General features: G+C 55.7%; 2 protein-coding genes across 10 annotated transcripts in view; both read right to left on the reverse strand.

Annotated features, from left to right (window-relative positions):
* Nucleotides 1-15,529, reverse strand: part of MYO15B (myosin XVB) — a 33,018-nt gene extending 17,489 nt beyond the window's left edge. Inside the window, 21 exon segments of the mRNA XM_057535197.1 lie at nt 2,555-2,712; nt 3,068-3,185; nt 3,619-3,743; nt 3,885-3,930; nt 4,020-4,135; nt 4,325-4,402; nt 6,888-7,013; nt 8,086-8,217; nt 8,469-8,564; nt 9,673-9,805; nt 9,881-9,939; nt 10,053-10,166; nt 10,905-11,066; nt 11,188-11,301; nt 11,466-11,529; nt 11,674-11,777; nt 12,039-12,161; nt 12,459-12,537; nt 12,702-12,811; nt 13,044-13,107; nt 13,491-15,529. Of these exon segments, the coding sequence (XP_057391180.1) occupies nt 2,555-2,712; nt 3,068-3,185; nt 3,619-3,743; nt 3,885-3,930; nt 4,020-4,135; nt 4,325-4,402; nt 6,888-7,013; nt 8,086-8,217; nt 8,469-8,564; nt 9,673-9,805; nt 9,881-9,939; nt 10,053-10,166; nt 10,905-11,066; nt 11,188-11,301; nt 11,466-11,529; nt 11,674-11,777; nt 12,039-12,161; nt 12,459-12,537; nt 12,702-12,811; nt 13,044-13,107; nt 13,491-15,529 (4,160 nt within the window).
* Nucleotides 15,530-22,103: 6,574 nt separating this feature from the next.
* The window catches only part of LLGL2 (LLGL scribble cell polarity complex component 2), a 33,931-nt gene continuing 32,990 nt past the window's right edge, over nt 22,104-23,044 (reverse strand). For 8 of the 9 annotated variants that reach the window (XM_057536673.1, XM_057536672.1, XM_028167390.2 and 5 more), the window contains 2 exons: nt 22,868-22,929; nt 22,104-22,678 (listed from right to left, as the gene is read on the reverse strand). In XM_057536673.1, the coding sequence (XP_057392656.1) occupies nt 22,668-22,678; nt 22,868-22,929 (73 nt within the window). In that variant the 3' untranslated portion in view covers nt 22,104-22,667. Of the gene's footprint in view, nt 22,679-22,866; nt 22,930-23,044 lie in introns of those variants that run through there. The other variant, XR_009006399.1, reaches the window with a different exon arrangement.

Below are 23,044 nucleotides of genomic sequence, written 5' to 3' on the forward strand. Positions count from 1 at the left end.
CAAGGGTTCAAGCCCTGGTCCGGGAAGATCCCACATGCCGCGGAGCAACTAAGCCCGTGCACCACAATTACTGAGCCTACGCTCTAGAGCCCGCGAGCCACAACTACTGAGCCCATGTGCCACAACCACTGAAGCCTGCATACCTAGAGCCCATGCTCCACAACACAACAAGCCATCGCAGTGAGAAGCCCACACACCACAACAAAGAGTAGCCTCCACTCGCCGCAACTAGAGAAAGCCCATGTGCAGCAACGAAGACCCAATGCAGCCAAAAATGAATAATAAATCAAATAAATAAAAAATTTAAAAAATTTTTTAATTTAAAAAAGAGAATGAAGACAACCCACATAATGGGAGACTACTTGAAAATCACATATTTGATAAGGGTTTAATATCCAGAATATATAAAGAACTCCTACAACTCAATGAGAAAAAAAACAACCCAATTAAAAAGCAGGCAGAGGGCTTCCCTGGTGGCGCAGTGGTTGAGAATCCGCCTGCCAATGCAGGGGACACGGGTTCGAGCCCTGGTCTGGGAAGATCCCACATGCCGCGGAGCAACTGGGCCCGTGAGCCACAATTACTGAGCCTGCGCGTCTGGAGCCTGTGCTCCGCAGCAAGAGAGGCCGCGATAGTGAGAGGCCCGCGCACCGCGATGAAGAGTGGCCCCCGCTTGCCACAACTAGAGAAAGCCCTCGCACAGAAACGAAGACCCAACAGTCATAAATTAAAAAAATAAATAAATAAATAAAAAGCAGGCAGAGGCGGACTTCCCTGGTGGCACAGTGGTTAAGAATCCGCCTGCCAACGCAGGGGACAAGGGTTTGAGCCCTGGTCCGGGAAGATCCCACATGCTGTGGAGCAACTAAGCCCGTGCGCCACAGCTACTGAGCCTGTGCTCTAGAGCCCACAAGCCACAACTACTGAGACCGCGAGCCACAACTACTGAGCCCGTGTGCCACAACTATTGAAGCCCATGCGCCTAGAGCCTGTGCTCCGCCAAAAGAGAAGCCCACGCACCGCAACAAAGAGCAGCCCCCCATTCACTGCAACTAGAGAAAGCCCGCGTGCAGCAACGAAGACTCGACACAGCCAAAAATAAATAAATTACAAAAGAAAAAAAAAAAAAAGCAGGCAGAGGACTTGAATAGACATTTCTCCAAAGAGATACACAAATGGCCAAGAAGTACGTGAAAAGATGCTCAACATCATTAGTCATTAAAGAAATGCAAATCAAAACCACAATGAAATACCACCTCACACCCACTAGGATGGCTATAATTTAAAAAGCAGAAAATAACAAGTATTGGCAAGGATGCAGAGAAATTGGAACCTTCACACATTGCTGGTAGGAATATAAAATGGTGCAGCCACTGTGGAAAACAGTTTGGCAATTCCTCAAAAAGGTAAAGACAGAATTACCATATAACTCAGGATTTCCACTCCCAGGTAAAGACCCAAAAGAACCAAAAGCAGAAACTTGAACAGTTACTTGTACCCTTGTGTTCATAGCAGCCTTATTCACAATAAGCCAAAAGGTAGAAACAACCCACAGGCCCACTGACAGATAAGTGGATAAACAAAATGCGGTCCATCCACACAATGGAACAATTTTCAGCCATAAAAAAGACATGAAGTTCTGACACATGTTACGACAGGGACGAACCCTGAAAACATTACGCTTAGTGCAGTAAGCCAGATGTAAAAGGAATTTGTATGAGTCAACTTAGACGGCATATCTAGAATAGGCAAATTCACAGAAACGGCAAGTATACTGGAGGTTACCAGGGGCTGGAGGGAAGGGAGAGTGAGGCATCATTGCTGAACGGGTATAGAGTTCCTGCTGGTGATGAACACGTTTTGGAAACATATAGTGGTGACGGGTGCCCCCTTCTCCGAGGCTTCCCTGGTGTCCACGGCACTGCCTTCATTTTGTTCTCAGTCCTTAACAATCCCCTTTGGGGCGACTGGCAGCTGGTTCACTGTCTGCATCTGACTCCCCAGCGAGCCTGGAAGGCACCGTCTCTGTGCCTGTGTGAAGATGCTGGGACCTTCCTCCCTGTGTTGCCAGCAACTGGCCCAGGGTAGATGGAGAAGGTGGTCAACCAACAGCTGTTGGATGGATGAGTGAAGACGGGCAGTGAAGGGTGAGTGGGGCTGGAGCTAAGGAGGTGAGAAGGGCGAGGGGAGCATCGTAGGACCACGAAGCCCAAAGAGCCTGGAGTGTAAAAGTCCGGCCTACGTCGAGGCTGGAGAGGTAGGCAGGGCCTCACACAACCTGATTCACGCTTTTAAAAGAGTATTCTTGCTGCAGAGTGGAGAAGAGACTAGAAAAAAGAACAGTCAAGGAGTCAAGACCGCAGGTTTGAGTGGCCTAGCAGATAATGAGCTTCTCGTGGCTGGGGGTATTCAAGCAGAGACGGCATGGTGGGGATGTCAGCAAGGAGAGTCCAGTGCTGATGGGAAGCAGGCAGACTAGCCTTGAGGCCCTACGCCTCCCCGACCCTGCCCCATCACCGTGAGGAGGCCTACAGTCTCGCCCCACTCTGCACACCTGGCCTGGAGCCCACCCACGCGAATCCGTGGTAGGAGGCGAAGGCGTTGACGGGAGAGGCTGGTGCAGAGGCCTCGGTGCAGGGTGAGCAGGGCCTGGGCGCGCTGCTGGGCCCGGTGCCGCTCCAGCTGCTGCCAGCCCAGCTCCCGCAGTAGCACCTGGGGGCAGAGGTTTGGGCTGGGGGCAGGCCAGGTGGCTGGGGACCACCCTGCCCTTCTCCCGAGGCCTCAGCCTCCTCCCTTCTGCCAGACGATTGATTCTAATTGGGGTGCCCGGGACACCCGGCCCACTCCATCTCCCCACCACCCAGAAGGACCACCAAATCATGAGTTGGTCCCAGGATGCTCCTCCCACTTTCCAGCCATACCTGCTTCCCTGCTCATACACACCACCCACCTGGGTGGCTCCCAGGTGACAGAGATACACACCACCCACCTGGGTGGCTCCCAGGTGACAGAGATACACACCATCCCCCTGGGTGGCTCCCAGGTGACAGAGATACACACCACCCACCTGGGTGGCTCCCAGGTGACAGAGGGGCGACTCAGCCCCGAACACCTGGTTCAGGATAGCACCACATCTTTCCCGGTCAGAGAGCTCTTCCTGCCCCTCTGTCCCCAGGGCCCGGAACCTGCCCCAAGGACAGAGAACCGAGGTTGGAACAAGCACGGTGGGGACCTCCCTCCACACTCATTTGAACCCCGAACCCCTCGGGGTCTATTCGGTCTATAAGTCATTCAACAATGATTTGGAAAGCACCTACTATGTGCCAGGCACCCAGGAGAGTTTTGCTGAGAGGAGGAGGGGCGGGTGAATGCACAGAGGCGTGGAGAGGTGTGTGGGTGACCAACAGTGAAAGGAGACACAGATGGAGGGAGAGAAGGAGAGACAGAGAGAATGGAAGGAGGGAGGGTTGGACGTCAGGCCCAGGGTCCCTGGGAAAGTGTGTCCATCCCCCGCTCCCGAAAAAGCCCCAGGTCCGCCAGCCACTCCAGGGGGCCTTCCTAGTGAGCCCTGGCCCTGAGGTGTCTGCGCCCCGGGCTGCCCGCATCCTGGGCTCCTACCTGGCCAGGAAGGCCTGGAAGGGCACGCGAACGGGGAAGTTGGCGCTGCGGGTACACACGGCCTCCAGGATGCCCGCCTGGCGCAGTTGCTCTGCCACGTGACCCACATCAAAGAGGCCCGGAAGCTGTGGCCACGGGGCAGAGCCAAGGAGAGCTGAGCTGAGGGGCTCAGAGCTGTGGGGAAGCTGGGGCAGGGCCGAGGAGGGCTGAGGCGGGGGCAGGGCAGGGGTGGGAGGGCTCTGGCGCCAGGTGCGGGGAGAACTCACCTTTCCCGGGTTGGGGTTGAGGCACTGGATGAAATAGACATGGCTCCTGGTGGGTGGAAAGTGGGGTCACTTGAGCACAGACTGGCCCCTCCATTCAAACTCCCTGGGGTTGAGTGTGGGGGGCCCTATTCTCACCTGCGCAGCCGGGCTAGGAGGTCCCCCAGGGAATGCTGGAAGCGAGAGGCCAGCGTGGGTTTGCCTGGTCCTTCCCCAGACTCGGGCTCTGCTTCCTGGAACAGGCTACCCACCAGCTGTGGGGTGAGAGGGGGCCAAGCCAGCTCACCTGGGCCTGTCCAGCCTGCCCCTCACCCCGACCCCCGGGGAGCCAGGGTGGGCCGGCCGAAGGTTCAAGGTGCCAGGGGCTTGAAGGCCAGCTCCTTGGGCAAGGCTGTCCGGGTGGGGAGGGCAGAATGCGGGGACAGGGGGGCCGGCAGGGGCACCTGGAGCTGGCTCTGGGCAAGCATTTCCACCACAGCAGGGTCAAGATGATCCTGGTTTCTGTTTAAAAACTTGTGAACCTGCAAGAGATAATGTGAGCGGGGGGAGGCGAAGTCAAGGAGAGAAGGCTGGGTGTGGAAGCCAGTCCCTTTGCAAAATAATCCAGCCTCTCCCCTCTGAGTTATAAGGCCACCTTTTTTTTTTTTTTTTTTTTAATTATTTATTTATTTTTGGCTGTGTTGGGTCTTCGTTTCTGTGCGAGGGCTTTCTCTAGTTGTGGCGAGCGGGGGCCGCTCTTCATCACGGTGCGCAGGCCTCTCACTATCGCGGCCTCTCTTGTTGCAGAGCACAGGCTCCAGACGCGCAGGCTCAGTAGTTGTGGCTCACGGGCCTAGTTGCTCCGCGGCATGTGGGATCTTCCCGGACCAGGGCTCGAACCCGTGTCCCCTGCATTGGCAGGCAGATTCTCAACCACTGCGCCACCAGGGAAGCCCATAAGGCCACCTTTGACACAACACTGTAAATCAACTATACTTCAATAAAAAAAAAGTTTTACAAAGGCCCCCTTTGAAGTTGGACTCATCTCACACCACGTACCAAAATTAACTCAAAATGAATGGATCAAAGACCAAGATGTAAGACCTGAAACTATAAAACTCTTAGAAGAAAACAGAGGGAGAAATCTTCATGACACTGGACTTGGCAATGATTTCCTGAATATGACACTAAAAGCACAGGCAACAAAGAAAAAACAGATAAACTGGATTTCATTAAAACGAAAAACTTTTGTGTATCAAAATACGGTATTAAGAGGGTGAAAAGACAGCCCACAAAATAGGAGAAGATATCACATACCAGATACGGGTTTAATATCCAGATTATGTAAAGAACTCCTACAACTTAACAACAACAAAAAAATAAAACAACTCAATTCAGGACTTCCCTGGTGGCACAGTGGTTAAGGATCCACCTGCCAATGCAGGGGGCACTGGTTCGGTCCCTGGTCCAGGAAGATCCCACATGCCGCAGAGCAACTAAGCCCATGCACCACAACTACTGAGCCCACATGCCACAACTACTGAAGCCCGCGTGCCTAGAGCCCGTGCTCCGCAACAAGAGAAGCCACCGCAATGAGAAGGACGCGCACCGCAACGAAGGGTAGCCCCTGCTCACTGCAACTAGAGAAAGCCTGCGCGTGGCAACGAAGACCCAAGGCAGCCAAAAATAAATAAATAAATAAATAAACCCAAAACCAACTCAATTCAAAAATGGGCAAAGGACTTGAATAGATATTTCTCCAAAGAAGATACACAAATGGCCAAGGAGCACATGAAAAGATGCTTGACATCGTTAGTCATTAGAGAAATGCAAATCAAAACCACAATGAGATACCACTTCACACCCACGAGGATGACTATAATTTTAAAAAACGGAAAATAACAAGTATTTGCAAGGATGTAGAAAAACTGGAGCCCCCCCATACATTGCTGGTGGGACTATAAAATGGTACAATCACTGAAGATGTACACTTAAAAATGGTTAGAATGGGAAATTTTACGTTGTGTATATTTTACCACATTTTTTTAAAGGCTGCCTTTGTCACATACCCAGTTCTTTGTTACACTTTTGGGTCTGTTTATCGGGTTTTCAATTCTGTCCCATTGATGGGTCTGCTCCTTATCAATACCATACTCTTTCAATTACTAGAGCTTTAAAATATGTTTTAATATCTGATAGAGCAAATTCCTCCATAATCATTTGCTTTTTATATCTTATTAGCTATTCTCATGCATTTATTTTCCATATAATACTTCAGAATAATTTTGTTAAAATTCACCTCTCCTTCTCTCATAAAAGCCCCATTGGAGTATTGTCTGGAATTACATGACTTTTCTAGACTAACTGGGAAAGAGTAAACAATATAGGGCTCCCCAATAGGAATGTGGCTTTTCCCTCCATTTTTAAGTCTTGTTTTGTGACCTTCAACACAATTTTATAGTTTTCTTTAGTCAATCTCCTTCTGTTTCTTCCTTTTTTCTTTTAGATGTGGTTTTTTTTTTTTTTTTTGAGGTCACCTGGTCCTAGCCTTTAAACCAGGCCCCCTCCCCTCAGCAGCTCTCCTCCTGGGTAGGTGTGCAGTAGTCATGAAACTCATAAAGGGGAGAGGAGAATCCCTTCAGTAAGCACCTAGTATCTGCCAGGCACCTGCCCCGCCATTTCCATGTAATTGCATTAATCCTCAGGACAATGCTATAGGATGGACTCCCATTCCCATTTTACAGATGAGGAAATGGAGGCTCAGAAGGAGAAGTAGACTGCCTGAGGTTATCAGAGCCAGGTCCCATGCATATACTCTGCCCCTCTTGGTCTGGAGGGTCCCAAGGCCTTGACCCTCCCCACCCCATAATGCCCACCCAGAACTCAGTAAGTCATGCACTAGGTGAGGCCAAGGGCCCAGGTGGGGACAGATGGCCAAGCCTTGGAAGGGGCCTCCCCACACCTACCCCTCTCACCCGTCAGGTGACTCCCCAGGGTCACATTGCCCTCACTGATTCACCCTGATACCTGGTAGGTGACGGTCCCAGCGTAATGCCGCACGGTGAAGATGGGAAGGGGCAGCTGGGGCTTGGTGTAGCGTGGGTGGTCGCCGTGGTGGTAGTGGCACTTCTGCAGAAAGGTGTGGTCCGTGGCCTGATAAGAAGAAGAGCTTCTCAGGCCTTTGCAGGTGCCATTCCCCTGCTGGGACTGTGCTTCTCTCCCCTGCCCCCCAAAACCACAGGCACTGAACAGAAGGTGAGCTTTGGTTTTGGCCCCCTAACTTCTTTTTCAGGAAGAGTCACTCCATATCTGGGTCCTTATAAAGGGCACAGCTTCTGTCCCAGGGACTATTTTGAACAACTGGTTCGCATTTGAGAAAAAAACACAGTAGCCTTGTATACCTCAGTCAATAAGATTTGGCGGCTTAGAGGATCCTTGATGAAATCATTTAAAAGAAATGGGGCTGGGGGAACTTTAAGGCAGATTTAGCAATCACTCCTGGGAGTCTGGTCTCACAGTTACATGTGTTTCTGAACAAGTCTTTCAAAGATACTTTTAAAAACCCATCCGGGGCTTCCCTGGTGGCGCAGTGGTTGAGAGTCTGCCTGCCAAGGCGGAGGACACGGGTTCGAGCCCTGGTCTGAGAAGATCCCACGTGCCGCGGAGCAACTAGGCCCGTGAGCCACAATTACTGAGCCTGCGCGTCTGGAGCCTGTGCTCCGCAACAGGAGGGGCCGCGATGGTGGGAGGCCCGCGCACCGCGATGAAGAGTGGCCCCCGCTTGCCACAACTGGAGAAAGCCCTCGCACAGAGGCGAAGACCCAACACAGCCATAAATAAATAAATAAATAAATAAAAATTAAAAAAAAAAAAAAAAAAAACCCATCCGGTAAGAGATTAAAGTGCTAAGGAACTTATAACAACAAATACTTGGGGAAACCCTCACAAGCCCCTCATGGGGCCAGCACAGCCCCCACAACCCTGCCCCTCAGGCACAACTGTCCCCCTTCTGCAGCGAGGACTCTTGGAGAAGTCGGGAATCTCATTCAGGATCACCCAGAGACAGGATTTGAACCCAGTTTGGCCGCTGCCTTCCCAAGCTGTGCTGAGGGCCTGTGGGCAGGGTCCCAGGACCTCAGCACTTTATTGCTCCCCTGGGAGTTCCTGCTGGCTCTGGCCTGGCCACCAGGGCCCCCACTCCTTGTCCCCGACACTGGGGGCTTACCTGGGACAGCCATGTCTGGGCATCCAGGATACTCAGGAGGCTGTGGGGCTGGTCTACCAGGAGGTCCAGGCAGGACTCCTGCGGAGGCTGGGGGATGGGCACCCAGGGCAACATCTCCCGCCGACACTCCTCCTGGGAAAAGCAAGCATTTAGTTCACAGAGACCACCCATGTTCATGGGCGGACCTCATCTGAGCCAGAGCAGGGATGGCCCTCCCACTTTACAGATGAGTAAACTGAGGCTCAGAAGGACTGAGACGGTCCATAGCAAGGGGGCTTTGGGGCAGAGCTCTCGGTGTAGTGCCTTCTCTTTACCAGGGATGGCCTCTGTTCTGGGAAACAGCTGAGTGTCCCCCTGCCACCTCCATGCCCAGCTCCCCATACCTCCTCCTGGGCCAGAAGCATCTGGCTGGAGAAGAGCTGCAGGCGCTCGCTGGCGAGATTGTTGCACAGCTGCTCCAGGCCGTTGACCCGCAGTGCCTGGGGGGGGCGCGTGGGCAGTAAGGTGGGCACCCACACGAGGTGGGGGCACAGGGCAGCTGGTCGGGGGGCTAGCACACAGGCCTGGTGCCCTTCATCCCCCTCCCACAGCTGCCCCCATTCTCCCCAGCACTAGGCGGGAGTGGTGCCCTAGGGCTGATGCTGCCTCCTCCAGGGACAGGTCCAAAGATCCTGGCACAGCGTGCAGGCCGCCTCAGCCCAATCCCAGCCTCAATCATGCTTCCTCCCTCCAACAACCCACACCCCTGCCCTCTGCCTCAGCACCACTGTGAGCCTTCGGGCCTCTGATCACAGCCATCCTGTAGTCTAGAAGGCACCTCTTGCTACAGCCTAACTCGCTGGCTATCAGAATGCCGCATCCTCGTAAGCAGAGCTCCAGGCTGCCGCCTACAAGAAGCCTTCCAGCATCCCTCCAGTTGGAATTACAGGCTCCTTCCTCTGTGCCCCTCAGCACTTTCCTAGTAAGCCCAGCAGAGCCCCCGCTTCATGTAGCTTTGCACAGAGTTTTGACATGTTCTAAAATACACACGAGAGCACGCACGTGCATACATGCACACACGCACACACACAGGTGCAACGGTCATCCCCCTCCTCAGAGAGTGGATGGTCACCAAGGACACACTGGAGAGGAGGAGAGAGCAGGGGACAGGGTACAGTGCCCATCCAAGGACTGAGGTGGGGGCCACCGCCTCTTGCTCTCGCCCCTCCTCCCTGCCTTGAGGAAACAGGATGTTCTGCAAAGGGGTGAAGAACTTATGAAAACCTCAGCGTGCTTTGGGGGATTCCCTCTCTTCCCTCTCCTCTGGGTACACAGGAGGCGAGGCCGACCCATCCGAGGGTCTTCCATTGTCTTAAGGCTCCTGTGAGACTCTGCAAGGCCAAGCAGGCAGAGCTCTCCAGAGCCGACATCAGGGCTGCATAGGGCAGATGGCTGTACCTACGGAGCATGCAGCTGTCTCGTGGACCATCGTACGGTCAGAAAGGCAAGCAGCGCATGAATGTCCCCGCAAAGGGAAGCTGCTGGGGTCCCCAGAAATAACCAGGATGAGGTGGGCACCCCGTCCTGGGCCCCACCCCCAGGGGTGACCTCAAAGCCGTAGACGTCGACGACAGTGACAGTGGCCACGCCGCCTCCCTCCCCGAGGGATGCCAGCCGCACGTTGGTTCTCCTCAGAAGCCAGGCGAAGAGCCGCGAGTACAGGGCCTTGGCCAGGGCGTCCCTGCGGGCATGGTGAGTGAGCCTCGTGCAGCAGGGGCCAGGCCTGCTCACAGCTCTCTCCTGTCCCCAGGGCCACCTGGCATTGATGGCACTTTCCATGGGCAGGGATCTCGAGACGTGGCCATAGGGTGTCTCCTGAGGGCAGAGGATGTGCATGTGGTACGTCAGGCCCAAGGTCCACACTAGTGCTCCCCAAGCCTGCGGGTGGACTGGTCAGGCCCCCGCCTCCCCAGGACCCCCGAGCTCACCGTGACCCTCCTGGTGACAGCCGCCTCCAGGCGCTCGGGCGGCACCCGCAGCAGCCGGGCTGCCGTGTGGATCTCAGCCCAGCTGGACACGACAGCCACCTCCTGTGACTCCCTCTGGACAGGCGGGAGGGAGCAGGGAGCGCTCTGCTTGCGGACTGGCTGCTTCCCGTGGGGCAGGGGCAGGGCCTTGCTTTGCCTGGCAAGGGGCCCTGTTACCCAACGGTAGATCTGGGCAGGTAGGAGCTGGCTCCGGAGTCTGAGGGCCTGAGTGTGAATCCTGACTTTACCTCTCCACTAGCTGGCGGCCCTGACAAGTCTCTTTCCTTCTCCGAGTCTCCACTGTCTTATTGTTAAAGGCGAAACAACAATTTTTATGTTATGGTGTTGCCGGGAGCAATGAATTAGAAAATATATGTAGGGAATTCCCTGGCGGTCCAGCGGTTAGGACTCTGCACGTTCACTGCCGAGGGCCCAGGTTCAATCCCTGCTCAGGGAACTAAGATCCTGCAAGCTGTGCAGTGTGGCCAAAAAAAAAAAAAAAAAAAAAAGAAAAGAAAATATATGTAGAGTGATCTACACAGTGCCAAGTACATAATAGCTGCTCAGTTTAATGCCAAGTATCCTCCTTAGGGTGGCAGTTTAGTGGGACAGGATCGGTATAGATGCAGAAGACACCGGTTTCAGTTTTCTCATCTGTACGATGGGAGTTCACCTGCTTTCTGGGGCAGTGGTGAGGCCCTGATGGTGGCCCGGGGCTTTACTGTCTCCTACACACAAGTGTTTGGCATTGTTATTTCTGCCCTGATGATGCAAACAAGCCACGACCAATCCAGTGTCTCAGAGGGAGCTCACCTCTGAAGAGGAGAAGCATATGTTGCCCAGCTGCAGGACAGAGGCCAGCACAGCCCAGACTGCAGTCAACTCCTCGGTGCACAAGCCCAGCACCTGCAGGGCCTTCACCAGTCCCGTGAAGTCCTGGGCATCCTCCTTGCCCTGGAGCCTGCAGGCCCGGCCCTGCAGAGCACAGCAGGGGTGAGGGGTGAGGAGTTGGGGCCTGGCCACCCACAGCTTCCCTCTCCTCAGACCCTTCCCTGGGCAGGTCCCATTGTCCAGCACCGAGGGGGCCTTCCCCCACCTGGTTGATGTAGTAGTAGGTCTCCGGCCCTTGTAGGGAGAGCCGTTCCCGTTCCATGGGGTCCAGCCCCGCCAGCAGCTCATAAAAAACATGGAAGCTCCGCTCAGCCTGGGCCTCAGGGGAGAAGGAGTGGCTTAGGGGGAGCAAAGGCCTGGTCTTGTGCCCCAGGGGAGCAGGGACAAGTCCTGGGGAAGGCAGGCTTGGGGGCTGAGGGACCACAGCCCCTCACAGCGGCCCCTCCCTCTTTCCCACTCTGGGAGCAGCGGGCCAGGTCGTACCTGAAACACCACTCTCGAGGTCTCAAGCAGATAATGTGACACAGAAGCTCCCAGGATGACCCCTCTGTGGACACAGGACACTGAGTGAGGGGGGCCCCCACCCAGAATGGGACCCACCGTGGGCTGGACCCAAGGGCAGCAGTCTCAGGTTCCCAATAAGGGAAACTGATCATGGGTGACCCTGCCCACCTGGACCCCCGTCACTCACTGCTGCAGGCAGAGGCCTAAGACCTGGCCATAGCGGCTGGCATTGGCATTGAGGACTGTCTTGGCGTGGCCAAAGCTGCTGAGCATGGGCAGCACGTCGTCCAGCTGGATGGGGGAGGGGCATTCAAGTATCCCTGGGAGCAGCAGTGGTGCCCACTGATCAGGCATCCCAGCCGAGGACACTGTGTACCTGGGAGCTGCTGGTCCGTGGAGGGGGTCAGTCACCCCAGCCCTCCCTGCCCCCGCAGTAGGCAATGTCTGGGGCTGCCCCGGAGGAGAAGCCAGAGGCCTGAAGACCACCCTTCTGGCCCAAAGGAGTAGGAAGGTCCCCCTTGGATCCCTGGGAAATGGCGAGCTGCCCCTCACCTGACATCCTCTGCCCCTTGTCTGCTCCTGCTCCAGGCTGCTTAGGAACTGCACAATCTTTTTGGAAGCTTCTGTCTTCCCAGAGCCGCTGTGCCCACTGCAGGAGGGAGAGGCTGGCAGGGTCTCCAGGAAGGGGCACAGAGGACAACCCCATTGATCCGAAAGTGGGGATATGCCCACCTGGAAGTGATACCTGCCCTAAAGGAGACTCCCAGAAATGCAGAAACACAGACCTGGGGCATAGAGACCAAACAGAAAAAAGTCCCCAAGATGCCTCGTTCAAGGGGCACAGTCTTAGGAAGTCCAGAGCTGTTGCCCAGCAGTGGACCAGACAGGCAGTTTCAAATGCAGACCTCACATCCCCCCTCCTCCCGGCCTTCAGTGTGGCCTGAAGGTTCAGCCAAGCAGGGCAGCCATCACTCACCTCAGGAGGATGCAGGTGCCCTGTCCAGTGCTCTGAGACAGGCTATAGGCTGCTGCCACGATGGCAAAGATGTGTCTGGGGGAGGAGGGTGGAAGCAGAAGAGAAGGTTACCAGAGATGGGCATCTGGGGCCTCCTGGGCGTAGGCAGGCCTGCCATGCCCTGGACCTCAGTCAATGGGACATGCTGGGGCTTCGCCACCTGGGGGTGAGCAGAGGGCTGGTGGGGCAAATTCACGTACGGGGTGGTGTTAGGGGTCTTCCTAGGGCGGTAGCTGGCCAGGACCTCAGGTGAGAAGAGAGGCAGGGGCCGGCGGGGGTTCAGAGCGAGCAGGAGGGGCCCCCCAAAGGTCTGGGAGGAAAGTGGAAGCTCTCATCAGAACATGGAGGGAGCAGGTGATGCAAATAGAGTGGAGCTCTGATGCCCCCGGCCCCTCCCCGCTCTGCAGGACCCCAGAGAGGGTTCAGCACCCAGCCCAGGGAGGAGAAAGATGGAGGGGGAAGCTCCAGGGGTGCCCGGAGGGCCCTCTGATCCCTGGGGAAAGGGAATCCCAGCCCACCATCCCCTCTTGGGTCCCCCGTACATAGATTCGGCCCAGGTAAAACCTCTTCTTGAGGCACAGCAGCACGGAGCTGTCGCACACCGGCCTGTAGGGAAGCAGGGTGGAGAAGCAGGGAGGTGGGGGCAGAAGGAGATCCTGGGTTAGCGCTGCCACTGGCTGCAGAGACACTTCCACCAAGTCATGCACCCTCTCCGAGCTGGTCCATAATACAGGGGTCCGGCTGCTAAACAAGTTACCAGCGCCGTGGGCGCTACAAGCAGGACCAGGCTGCTGACCCAGAGGGAAGCTTTGTGCCAATTAGAGAAGGAAGGAACACCTGATTCTCACCCCTCACCTGCCCCTTCCAGCCAGACGACCTTGTGTGGCAAAATCCCATGTAAGGATACAATTCATAAAAGAACGGGGGTAGGATGGGGATACGAGCAAGTGTGACCCAGGCATGGCAGGTTTGGGACCGCGCCCGCTCACCGCAGCCGGGCCAGGTCCTCGGTGTCTTCCAGGCCTTCCCCGAGGCTCCTGCCCTCGGCGCCGGGAGAGGGCGGCGCCTCCAGGCCGGGCCCGAGGCTCAGCTCCAGGTCCTTCTCCAGCGCCTCCTCGGTCTCATCCTCCGGCTCCCATCGATCCCTCAGGAACCCGCAGGGGCTCGGGCTCCTCTCCCGCCGCAGGCGGGTCTCCAAGATGAGTCGGGGCAGCAGTGCTTCGGTGCCAAACCCAGGATCCTCGCGGGGGTCCTCGCCCTGCGCCCAGTGCACCGCAGCCTCGGCTCCCAAGGTCTCCGGCTCCGCTTCGCTGCTGGAGCCGCTCTCGAGTGGGGGCTCGTCGGGGAGAGTCGGGCCGAGAGAGCCGTGGCGGCGCCCGGCCACCCCTTCTCCACTCGCCCTGCGCCCCTCACTGTCCCCTGAAGCCCCCGCACAAAACCAAAAGTGCCCCTCCGCAGCGGGGGCGGCCGCGGACGCTTCCTCTGAGCTGTGGCTGCTCGAGGTCCTCCCTGCCCTGTGGATCCTGGGGAACATGACCGCGAACTGGGGATCTGCAGTCGGGTCCGCGTCCTCAGAAGGGTCGTCGGGGGCTGGCCTTTCCGCAACCTGCGGGGAACTCGAGCCGCCACCAGGGGGAGCCCTCGGTCGCCCGCCCAGCCCAGCTACGCCCGCCAGGCTCAGCACTAGACGGCGCCTCAGCCCCGGCCCGCGGCCCCGCCCCTCGCCCGCCGCCCGCGCCTCGCCCGCCCGCGGCCGGAGCCGCAGCCAGCGCAGGAGGCCCAGGCCCCGTGCCACCCGCAGGAGCCGGTCCTTGAGGCCCGAGGGGCAGGGACCCGCGGACTGGGGAGCGGGCCCTGGCGGGGGCCTCGCGCGAAGCCTGCCGAGCGCCACCAGGGCGACCAGCGGCGCTGGGTCCCCGGACCCTTCTCCTCCAGCCCCCGCTTCGCTCACGCCCTCCTCCTCTTGCACCTTCCCCACCCCCTCTCCGACCTGGGTACGCTGACCCCGGGCGGTCGAGGCCTCGGCTCTTCCGGGCTCGGGGCCCCTCGGCTCAGCCTCGGGCTGCACCCCACTGTTTCTCGCTTCCCGGGCCGGCCTGGGATCTCGAGAAGCCCGCGAGCTCCGGGCAACGCACGCGCGGCTGCCCTCGAGGGGACTGGAGGCCGCGGCTTTACTGGCCGGGTCAGCCTCTTCGGCCTCAGTGGACCCGCTTGTCGTTCCTGGGGCTGCCCGTAGGCTCCGTCCAGGCCCGGGCCCCTCCAGACTCAAGTCTGTGGCAGTCTCGGAATCCTCGGTCTCTCCCTGGGGCCTCGCCCCCGACGATCCTTCCGGGCTCCGAGGCCCGGCGGGGGGCTTGTCACCGCCTCTGCCGTCGCTGCTCAGGCCGTCGCTGCCCGGGCGTTCTCTCGGCGCCTCCAGCGCTGACTCCGGACCGGTTTGGGTGCTTCCCGAGCCCATGTCCGTTTGCTCCGAGTTGGGCCGCCGCTCTGGGGCCCCGCCGCTCTGGCTGCCGCTCTCCAGGGCCTCGCGGGCTTCACTGTCCGGGCAGGAGCTGGCCCCGTCTCCATCCGACGTGTCCGCATTGAGGCTGCGGGTCTCATGGCGGCCCCGCTGAACCGAGCGTCCCCGCCCTTTTCCTTTTCTCCTGCGGCGGTCGCGCCCGCGTGTCCTTCCTCCTCCGAGGAGGCTCTTCTCCTCCAGGCGCCCCCCACGGCCGTCCCCGGGCTTGTGGCTCTCCTTAGGCCCGCATCTCGGACGCCGCGCGCTGCCTCGTCTCCCCTCAGCCTCCGGCCGTCTGCAGTCGCCGTTCTCCTCTACGGTCGGCTTCCTGCGGCCACCGGGGGTCTCCTGGCCCCCCGCGGTGCAGGGCTCCAAGAGTGGTCTCGCCCCGTGGGCTTTACCGCGGCCCTGTCGGCGCTCCCGGCTGGGCGCGCTGTCGGCGCTGGCCGACCCGGATTCCTGCTCCCCGGAGGTCGGCCTCCCGGGTCCCTCCGGGCGCTGGGGCGTTTTGCCCTTGCTCCTGCCCATGGTTTTTTTCCCGGCGTCTCCCTCCTCTCCTCTTCCCTAGGAGCTGGCTGCCCGCAGGTGCCCTCGGCAGCACATCACACAGGTTGCGGCTACAGGCTCAATCTACCCGCCCCCGCATCTCCCGCCTTATGCGTGAGCATCAATAATGCAGGTGTCTGCGGGTCCTGACCTCCTCGGCCAACAATAGAGTGGAGGCCGCCCAGGAAAGAGGAGCTGCAACTGCGGACAAAGGCCGTGGACAGGGCAACCGTGCCACCTGGAGTTGCTGCTAGCCAGGCCAGCCCGGCGCCACGCCAAATCGAGGGGGCCCATCCTCTGCTCCCGCCTCACTGCTTCTTCAGCAGGGGCTGAGGGGGTGCCAGAAGAACCGTCCTCCTTGTCCTGGGGTCTCTACGGGAATCCACCCTCCTCCCCTGCATTGGCAGGCGGATTCTTAACCACTGCGCCACCAGGGAAGTCCAGGTTACCCATTTCTTGTATTGCCTTCAAGAGCTATCCATGCAGAGAAAAGCAAGTATTCTTTTTCCCTTTGAGCACAGGTGGAAGCTTTTCTGGCTCATGGCTCTTCACTCTGCTTTTTCCAATCTAACAGATTAACCTGGAGATTTCATAATAGTACATAACTATCTTCTTTTTCTTTTCTTTTTACAACTGCATAGTAATCCAGCAAGTGAACGTGCCATAGTTTAACCAATTCTTTATTGATAGTGTGAAAATTAATCAAGGGAAACCTTACTAAAACGGAGTCCAGAGGCCAAAAGGGGGAGCGCTTACATGCTTACCACTCCACCGCCATGCAGATCCCAAGGGAAAGAAATGTACTTTGTACTACAGCCAGCTGGAGGAAAAAAGATTTTCTCCTTGCCTGGCAACAGCTCAGCCAATGAGAAACTGTCAAACTAAGACAATGAAAAGCCACTGTACTTCAAATTCCCAATTTCCTCCAATGGTCTTTTTGTTTATAACAGCCTTTCCCAACTTCCCCTTCTCCTATAAAAAAGTTTCCTCTCCTTTGCTTTAGCAGGGTTGTGTGTTGCTGGCCATAGTTGCTATCCTGTGTTGTAATTCTTTGCTGCTCTTGAATAAGCCTGTTTTCCTGGTAATTGACTTTTAAAAATTGCTTTATGCTAACAGACTTTTATGTCTGAAACGGATACTGCCTTCATCTCAGCTTTTGCTTCAGTTACAAACAACATTGACACCACCTGTGTCCAAGCAGAATCAATTCCTAGAAGTAGAATTTCTGGGCCATAGGGTATGTGTATTTGTAATTTGGAGAGCTCCAAATTTTCCTCCATGGAGGTTGTATCAATTTACACTCCCACAAACAAGATAGGAGACCACCCATTTTAACATGGCACTGAGGCATGGTGTTACCTAACATTTTTGCCACTCTGAAACATGACAAAATCTCAGTCTTTTAAGTTCATTTCTCTGTGAAAATAAGCAGCTTTCCTCCATCTTACAGCCTTTTTTTTTTTTTTTTCCCTGAGACCTGTCTTTTCTCATTCTTTACCCATCTTTGTATTGATGTGGATCTGTTTCTTGATGGTTATACTGTAGTTAAACCCAGGCAGGATTCGTGAGCCCTTTTGGCTGGCCCCGGGGCAAGGCGGCTGCTGCAGGGTGGGCTCCGGGGCACCCAAGATGGAGTCAGATGAGATCTCCAGCCAGCGCCTGTGACCTGCCCCGCAGGGCTCCGTGCCCCTGCTGACCACTCACTCTGGCCTCTCCTCACCAGTAGCCCCACCCAGAATCAGAGTGGGGGAGGTAACATTCCAGATTGTGGCTCTTTCCTTGGTATGCTCTCCAGTTGGCTTGTACCTGCCTTATACCCACCTCTCTGCATATCTCCTGGAGCCAGCCTCAGACCTGGGTGGAGCTGCTGCAAGCACTCACGTTACCCAGGAGGGCCCCTCACAGCCCAGAGGCCTGGTTTGAGCAAGGAGTTGAAAGTGACTTGGCCTTTGCCAAGGAAGCAGCCTTCTAGTGAAGGAAGCAGCTGTCCCAAAGGAACACAAGCTCATGGGTAACATCAGTTACCATGTAACTCATAAAACTGGTGTCTCTGACTGTGAAAGTCTGTAAGCTGTGCTTCCCCACCACCAATACTGACCAAGGCAAAGGGCAATGAGGTTCATAGGGCTTGTTTCACCTGCAGAAAGCAGGAAGTGGGGTGATGTATTCACACAGTGGATGATTACACAGCACTATCCGCAACATACATGGGTTATTTCACAAACGTAATGGTGAGTGAAGAAGCCAGAAAGGGTTATAGAATCACTGTATGATTCTATTTACATAAAGTACAAAAAGAGGAGACTGAGCTAGTTATAGAGTGGTGCCTGGGGTGGAGGGTGGGAGGTTGGTAGTGACTAGAAGGGTCACAAGGGAGCCTCCATGGGTGATACTGTTTGTTTAGTTTGTGGAGGTTTATCGGGTTGTACTCCTATGACTTGTGCTATTCTGTATGCGTTTTATAATTTAAAAGATAACACAGAGAAAGAACTCACTGTTTTGCCCTGGACTAATAATAACGATGCTGATGATGTGCTGGGTACTGTTCTAAGGCCTACACTTAATTTTTCTTTTTTTTTTTGGCCACGCCCTGCGGCCTGTGGGATCTTAGTTCCCCAACCAGGGATTGAACCCAGGCCCTCAGCAGTGAAAGCACGGAGTCCTAACCACTGGACCGCCAGGGAATTCCCTGAATTCACTTAATTCTTGAAAGCACTCTAAGAGGTTGGTGCTGTAAGGATTCCCATTTTATGGATGATAAGACTGAGGCACACAGCTGAGTGTCAGAACTGGGATGCCAGGAATTCCCTGGCAGGCCAGTGGTTAGGACTCTGTGCTTTCACTGCTGAGGGCCTGGGTTCAATCCCTGGTTGGGGAACTAAGATCCCACAAGCTGCACAGCGCGGCCAAAAATAAATATATTATTATTTAAAAAAAAAAAAAAAGAAGTGGGATGCCCACTCAGGCAGTCTGGCTCCCAAGATGTGGCAAAAGAACAGGTGTGAGGAGCTACCACGGAAATTCCATTTGTCTGGCCCATTACAATGTGTCCTGTGAGCTCTGGGGGCAGAGGGAAAGCTCCACACCTGTCTCCAATCTCCTACCTTCTCCCCCTGCCCTCCTCTCCCTCTGGCTGATCCAGGACAGAACTCGGATCTCACTCAGCTCGGTGGGCGTGGCCACTTCTGATCCTCTGAGTCTCAGTTCCCTTCCCAAGCTTCATTTCATTCAAACCCCCCCAAACCCTAGGAAGGGGATATGGTCTCATTTCACAGATGGGGAAACGGCTCTGAGAGGGTAAGTGGCTTAAGGACATACAGCCAGTAAATGAGAAGCTGGGGACCCAATTCAAGGGTCCCGCTATTCTTTTTCTTTAATTAATTAATTAATTAATTTATTTATTTATTGGCTGTGTTGGGTCTTCGTTGCTGCACGCGGGCTTTCTCTAGTTGTGGCGAGTGGGAACTACTCTTCGTCGCGGTGCGCAGGCTTCTCATTGTCATGGCTTCTCTTGGTGCGGAGCATGGGCTCTAGGCATGCAGGCTTCAGTAGTTGTGGCATGTGGGCTCAGTAGTTGTGGCTTGTGGGCTCTAGAGCTCAGGCTCAGTAGTTGTGGCACACGGGCTTAGTTGCTCCGCGGCATGTGGGATCTTCCCGGACCAGGGCTTGAACCCATGTCTCCTGCATTGGCAGGAGGATTCTTAACCACTGCGCCACCAGGGAAGCCCGGGTCCCGCTATTCTGCTCCATGACACTTCCGCTGGGAATTGGTTTCAGAACCAGACAGGCTTGGTCCCTCCCCCATCCCACTTCCTGGCTGTGTGATTTTCCAACAACCTCCAGGGAATTCCCTTAGACAAACCTGATACCAGGGCAGAGGGGCCCCACCCCCAAGCCCAGTTCTCCCCTTTGCCTCCTCCTTCCCACTCATTCCTTCATCTGCTTTGCTCACAAGGACTGTGAACTCCTCCTCCGGTCTGTGCGAGCCCTCTTCTGACTCCACACTCCTTCCCTCTCTCCCTCCTGATCCATTTCCTCCTCTCCTGGCCTCACCCACCTCACAGTAACTTTCACCTCCTTTGGTTGGGTGTTTACTGGGAGCCAGATGCTGTGGGATGTTACAGATTCTCATTTAATCCTTTCAGTCCTCTGAGGTCAGCCCTATTATCACAGCCCATTTTGGAGATAAGTAAACAAAGGTGCAGGGGTGAGGTCATCTATCCAAGGTCACAGAGCCAGTCACAGGCAAAGCCAGTGATGGAGGGTTGGATCCGCCCGACTTTCAGATGTAGGTGAACACTAAGTCTTCCACCTCTGGATGCCGAAGGCCCTCAGATCTAAGTCTCTAGACTGGCTGCCTATAGTACGTCTCCAGGGCCTTTGGAATTGGCAGTGACTCCTCCCACTCACTCACCGGTCTATCTGGCCGCCATCCTGGTCAACTCAGCCTCTCAATACCTCTGTTTCACCACTCCCATCACCTCTCCCTGGACACCCCACTTCTCCCTCGGGGCCAGCCCAGCTTCCATTAATCCCCTTTCTAGAGCACACCTATCCGTAAAAATGGTTGGTCTCACACTCCTAATATGAGAATGTTTCCTTCTGAACTGAAATATTTGAACCACCAACATAAGCTAACGCTTCAAAGCATAGTGTACTTAAGGCAAATCTCGTCCTTAATGGGTGCGGGGTAAATCCGTTTTCAGAGAGCCCTCTTGGTATTTTCAGGTGCGTGTGTGTGCTTGTTGTTGACTTCTTGTTCGAGCTGACTAGCCGGATCATTGCGGCAGCCACAAAGCCATGGAGGTGTTGGCTCTGCCATTTTCTTCTGATTTGTTGGTGTTTGCATTATTACCGTGATCTTCAATTCTTGGTTTCTTGGCAGGAAACTTCATGTCGCTTGTCCATTAGTGTGAGGTAATTTAGCCAACTGGATAAAAGACATGGAAGCCCCCCTAAACTGGCAGTCACAAAACCATACCTGTCTCCCTAGGTGGGGAGCCGAGCTCTCTGGATGTGATGTTCCCACTCCTTCCTTGGCACAGACTTTTGGCATAGGATCCTCTGACCCACAGACTGAGGACCCCAGTGCCAACCCAAGTTAGAAACAGCAAAGCTTAATTTCTTTTGTGATAAAAGATAAAGACATCCTGTGCATCAAACTCTAAGATATTCTCCCTGACCCTGACAGAGGGCCTCCCCCATCATTAACCCATTAACCTCGAGGTCTCATAGGAACCTGGCAACAGATCACTGAGGGAATACTGTTATCCCATTTCCCAGGAGAAACTGATGCAGAGCAGGTAAGTAATTTGCCTGAGTGGAACTCGGTTGTTGTACCTGCGGTTGAAGCTACAGTGGTCTTTAGAAGAATAAATCTCATGGAACTTCCCTGCTTAAAGCCCTCCAGATGGGACTTCCCTGGCGGTCCAGCACTTCCATTGCAGGGTGCGTGGGTTCGATCCCTGATCTGGGAACTAAGATCCCACGTGCCACGCAGCGCGGCAGAAAAAAAAAGTCCTTCAAAGGCTTCCGTTGTCTCAGGATGGAGTCCAGACTGTCTTGCAGAGGGTGCAGTTCTCCCCGCCTCCCCCGCCCCCGTGGCTTTGTTTTTATCTGCCCAGCATCCTTTCTCCACTTCTTCCAGGGACAGCATTTTCTTCCTTTGGGGAGCTGTCCCTCCCACTCCTTGTGGTTCTTGGGGCTCCATCTCAGTAAGCCCCCACTATTCCTCTAAGGAGAAACAAGGGATGCTCGAGTGGTCCAAAATTCCAAGTTCCAAAATTCAGCGACTCTTGAGCTGGACGTGCTGGGCCGGAGGGTGGGTGGGGAGGATGCTCCCACGGTGTGTCTGTCCTGGGACCTGGGCCTCAGCTCCTCCTCTGCTCCCTGAGCTAATCCGCGTCCTTCCAACAGGCCCTTTCCGCACTCAGGCCAGGGTGGGTCCCTGCGGCCCATGGCGGTGTCCTTGCCCTCATGAGGCTCCTAGACTGGCCCTGGCATTTTCAGCTCATTTCCTGCCAGCCACCCTCAACTCTTCACTTGCTCTACGGCGAGCAGACCACTTCTTCTCGTGCTGCTGTACCTCCCGCCCCCCCATCCTCTGCAGAGAACAGTCTGCCTGGCCAGCTCCTGGTCACCTCTCCTGTCACATTGAATGTCACCTCCCCAGGCACATTTCTCACAAGCCCCCGGATTTCCCTCATCTTAACACTTCCTGCACTTGTAAGGACCCCACGAGGGCAGGGATCACATTGTCTTGGCCACTTCTGAACCCCAAGCACCTGGCATATAGTTGGTGCTCAGTGAAGACAGGCGAATAAAGATGTAGCCCAAGTAGAATCAAACTCCTGGCTTATGAAGACCTTAACCTCCGGGTGCTGCCCCCCACCTCAGCAGCACCCCATAGTCCTTCCCTGAAGTCCGGAAGAAGCCATCAGGCCTGAGATACTGTGTGCATCTTCCCCTCCTAACAGCAAGGAAAGGCCGGCCAGGGGCAGCTAGGGTCCTCCCACTGCCCCCCACCCAGGGGTGCAGTCAGACAGACTCAATTCAGTTAACTTTTACCATTTATTCCCAAAGAGAGAAGGCATCCAGCGTTCAGACACAACCAGATGCAGTTTGATCTGATTCAAATAGCTTAAAAAACAGATTCTCCTGAGCACCAGCCTGGTCCAGGGGACGGACCCAAGGGGCAAAGGCAAGGAACCAGCTAACGATCATTTCTATTTACATGGAAAATCTCTGCACAATTAAAAAATTAAAGTCGTTGGGCCAGTCCAGTGAAGAGGTAATAAGGTGTTTATTAAAAACTTTTTCACCCGGAGGCAGTTAAACATTTATAATTTAAAACCCAGCCCACTACAAAAAGGGGGGAGACGGGGATAAAAACTGTGCAACATTGACAAAAGGACCGAGAGAGTCAAGGCCCGAGGAGGGAGAGCCCCAGGGGCCTGGGGTCCCTACTCTCCCAAGGCCAGGAGCAGCAGCAGGGCGGGCACTGGGGGTGCCCCCGGCCCCTGCACGGCCCAGTGCACGGGCCTCTCCAGGTGGGGCGGCGCCCCCAGGAAGAGCTGTCAGTAGTGTGTGTTCATCGTGCAGGAGAGAGAACCACGGCAACTCAGGAGCATCCTGGGCGGGAAGGGGGCCTCCGTCACCCGCCTGAGCCCAGACACGGAGGTGTTTGGGCACATGGGGGTGTGTGTCAGGGCTGGGATGGGCCTAAGGGCCTTGGGGAGCGGGGACAGGGGCTCCCGTCCCTCCTATCCCTCCCCAGGAGCGTGCCCTACCCCACCGTGCGGCAGCACCCAGAGCCCCTACCTCCCCCGTTGCTGAGGCCGTACCCCACGGCCACTCGCTGGGAACGCCAATCACCACAGCTCCTGCGTGGGCAAAGACAGGGCCGTCACTGCCCATGGGGGCTGCAGACGAGGACCCTCATTCCCGGAGCTCTCCTGGAACGTCTCCCGGCACCGGGGGCGCAGCCCTGCAAACCTG

Source organism: Balaenoptera acutorostrata, chromosome 20 (genome assembly GCF_949987535.1).
Source record: "Balaenoptera acutorostrata chromosome 20, mBalAcu1.1, whole genome shotgun sequence".
In the NCBI taxonomy this organism is placed as follows: Eukaryota; Metazoa; Chordata; class Mammalia; order Artiodactyla; family Balaenopteridae; genus Balaenoptera; species Balaenoptera acutorostrata.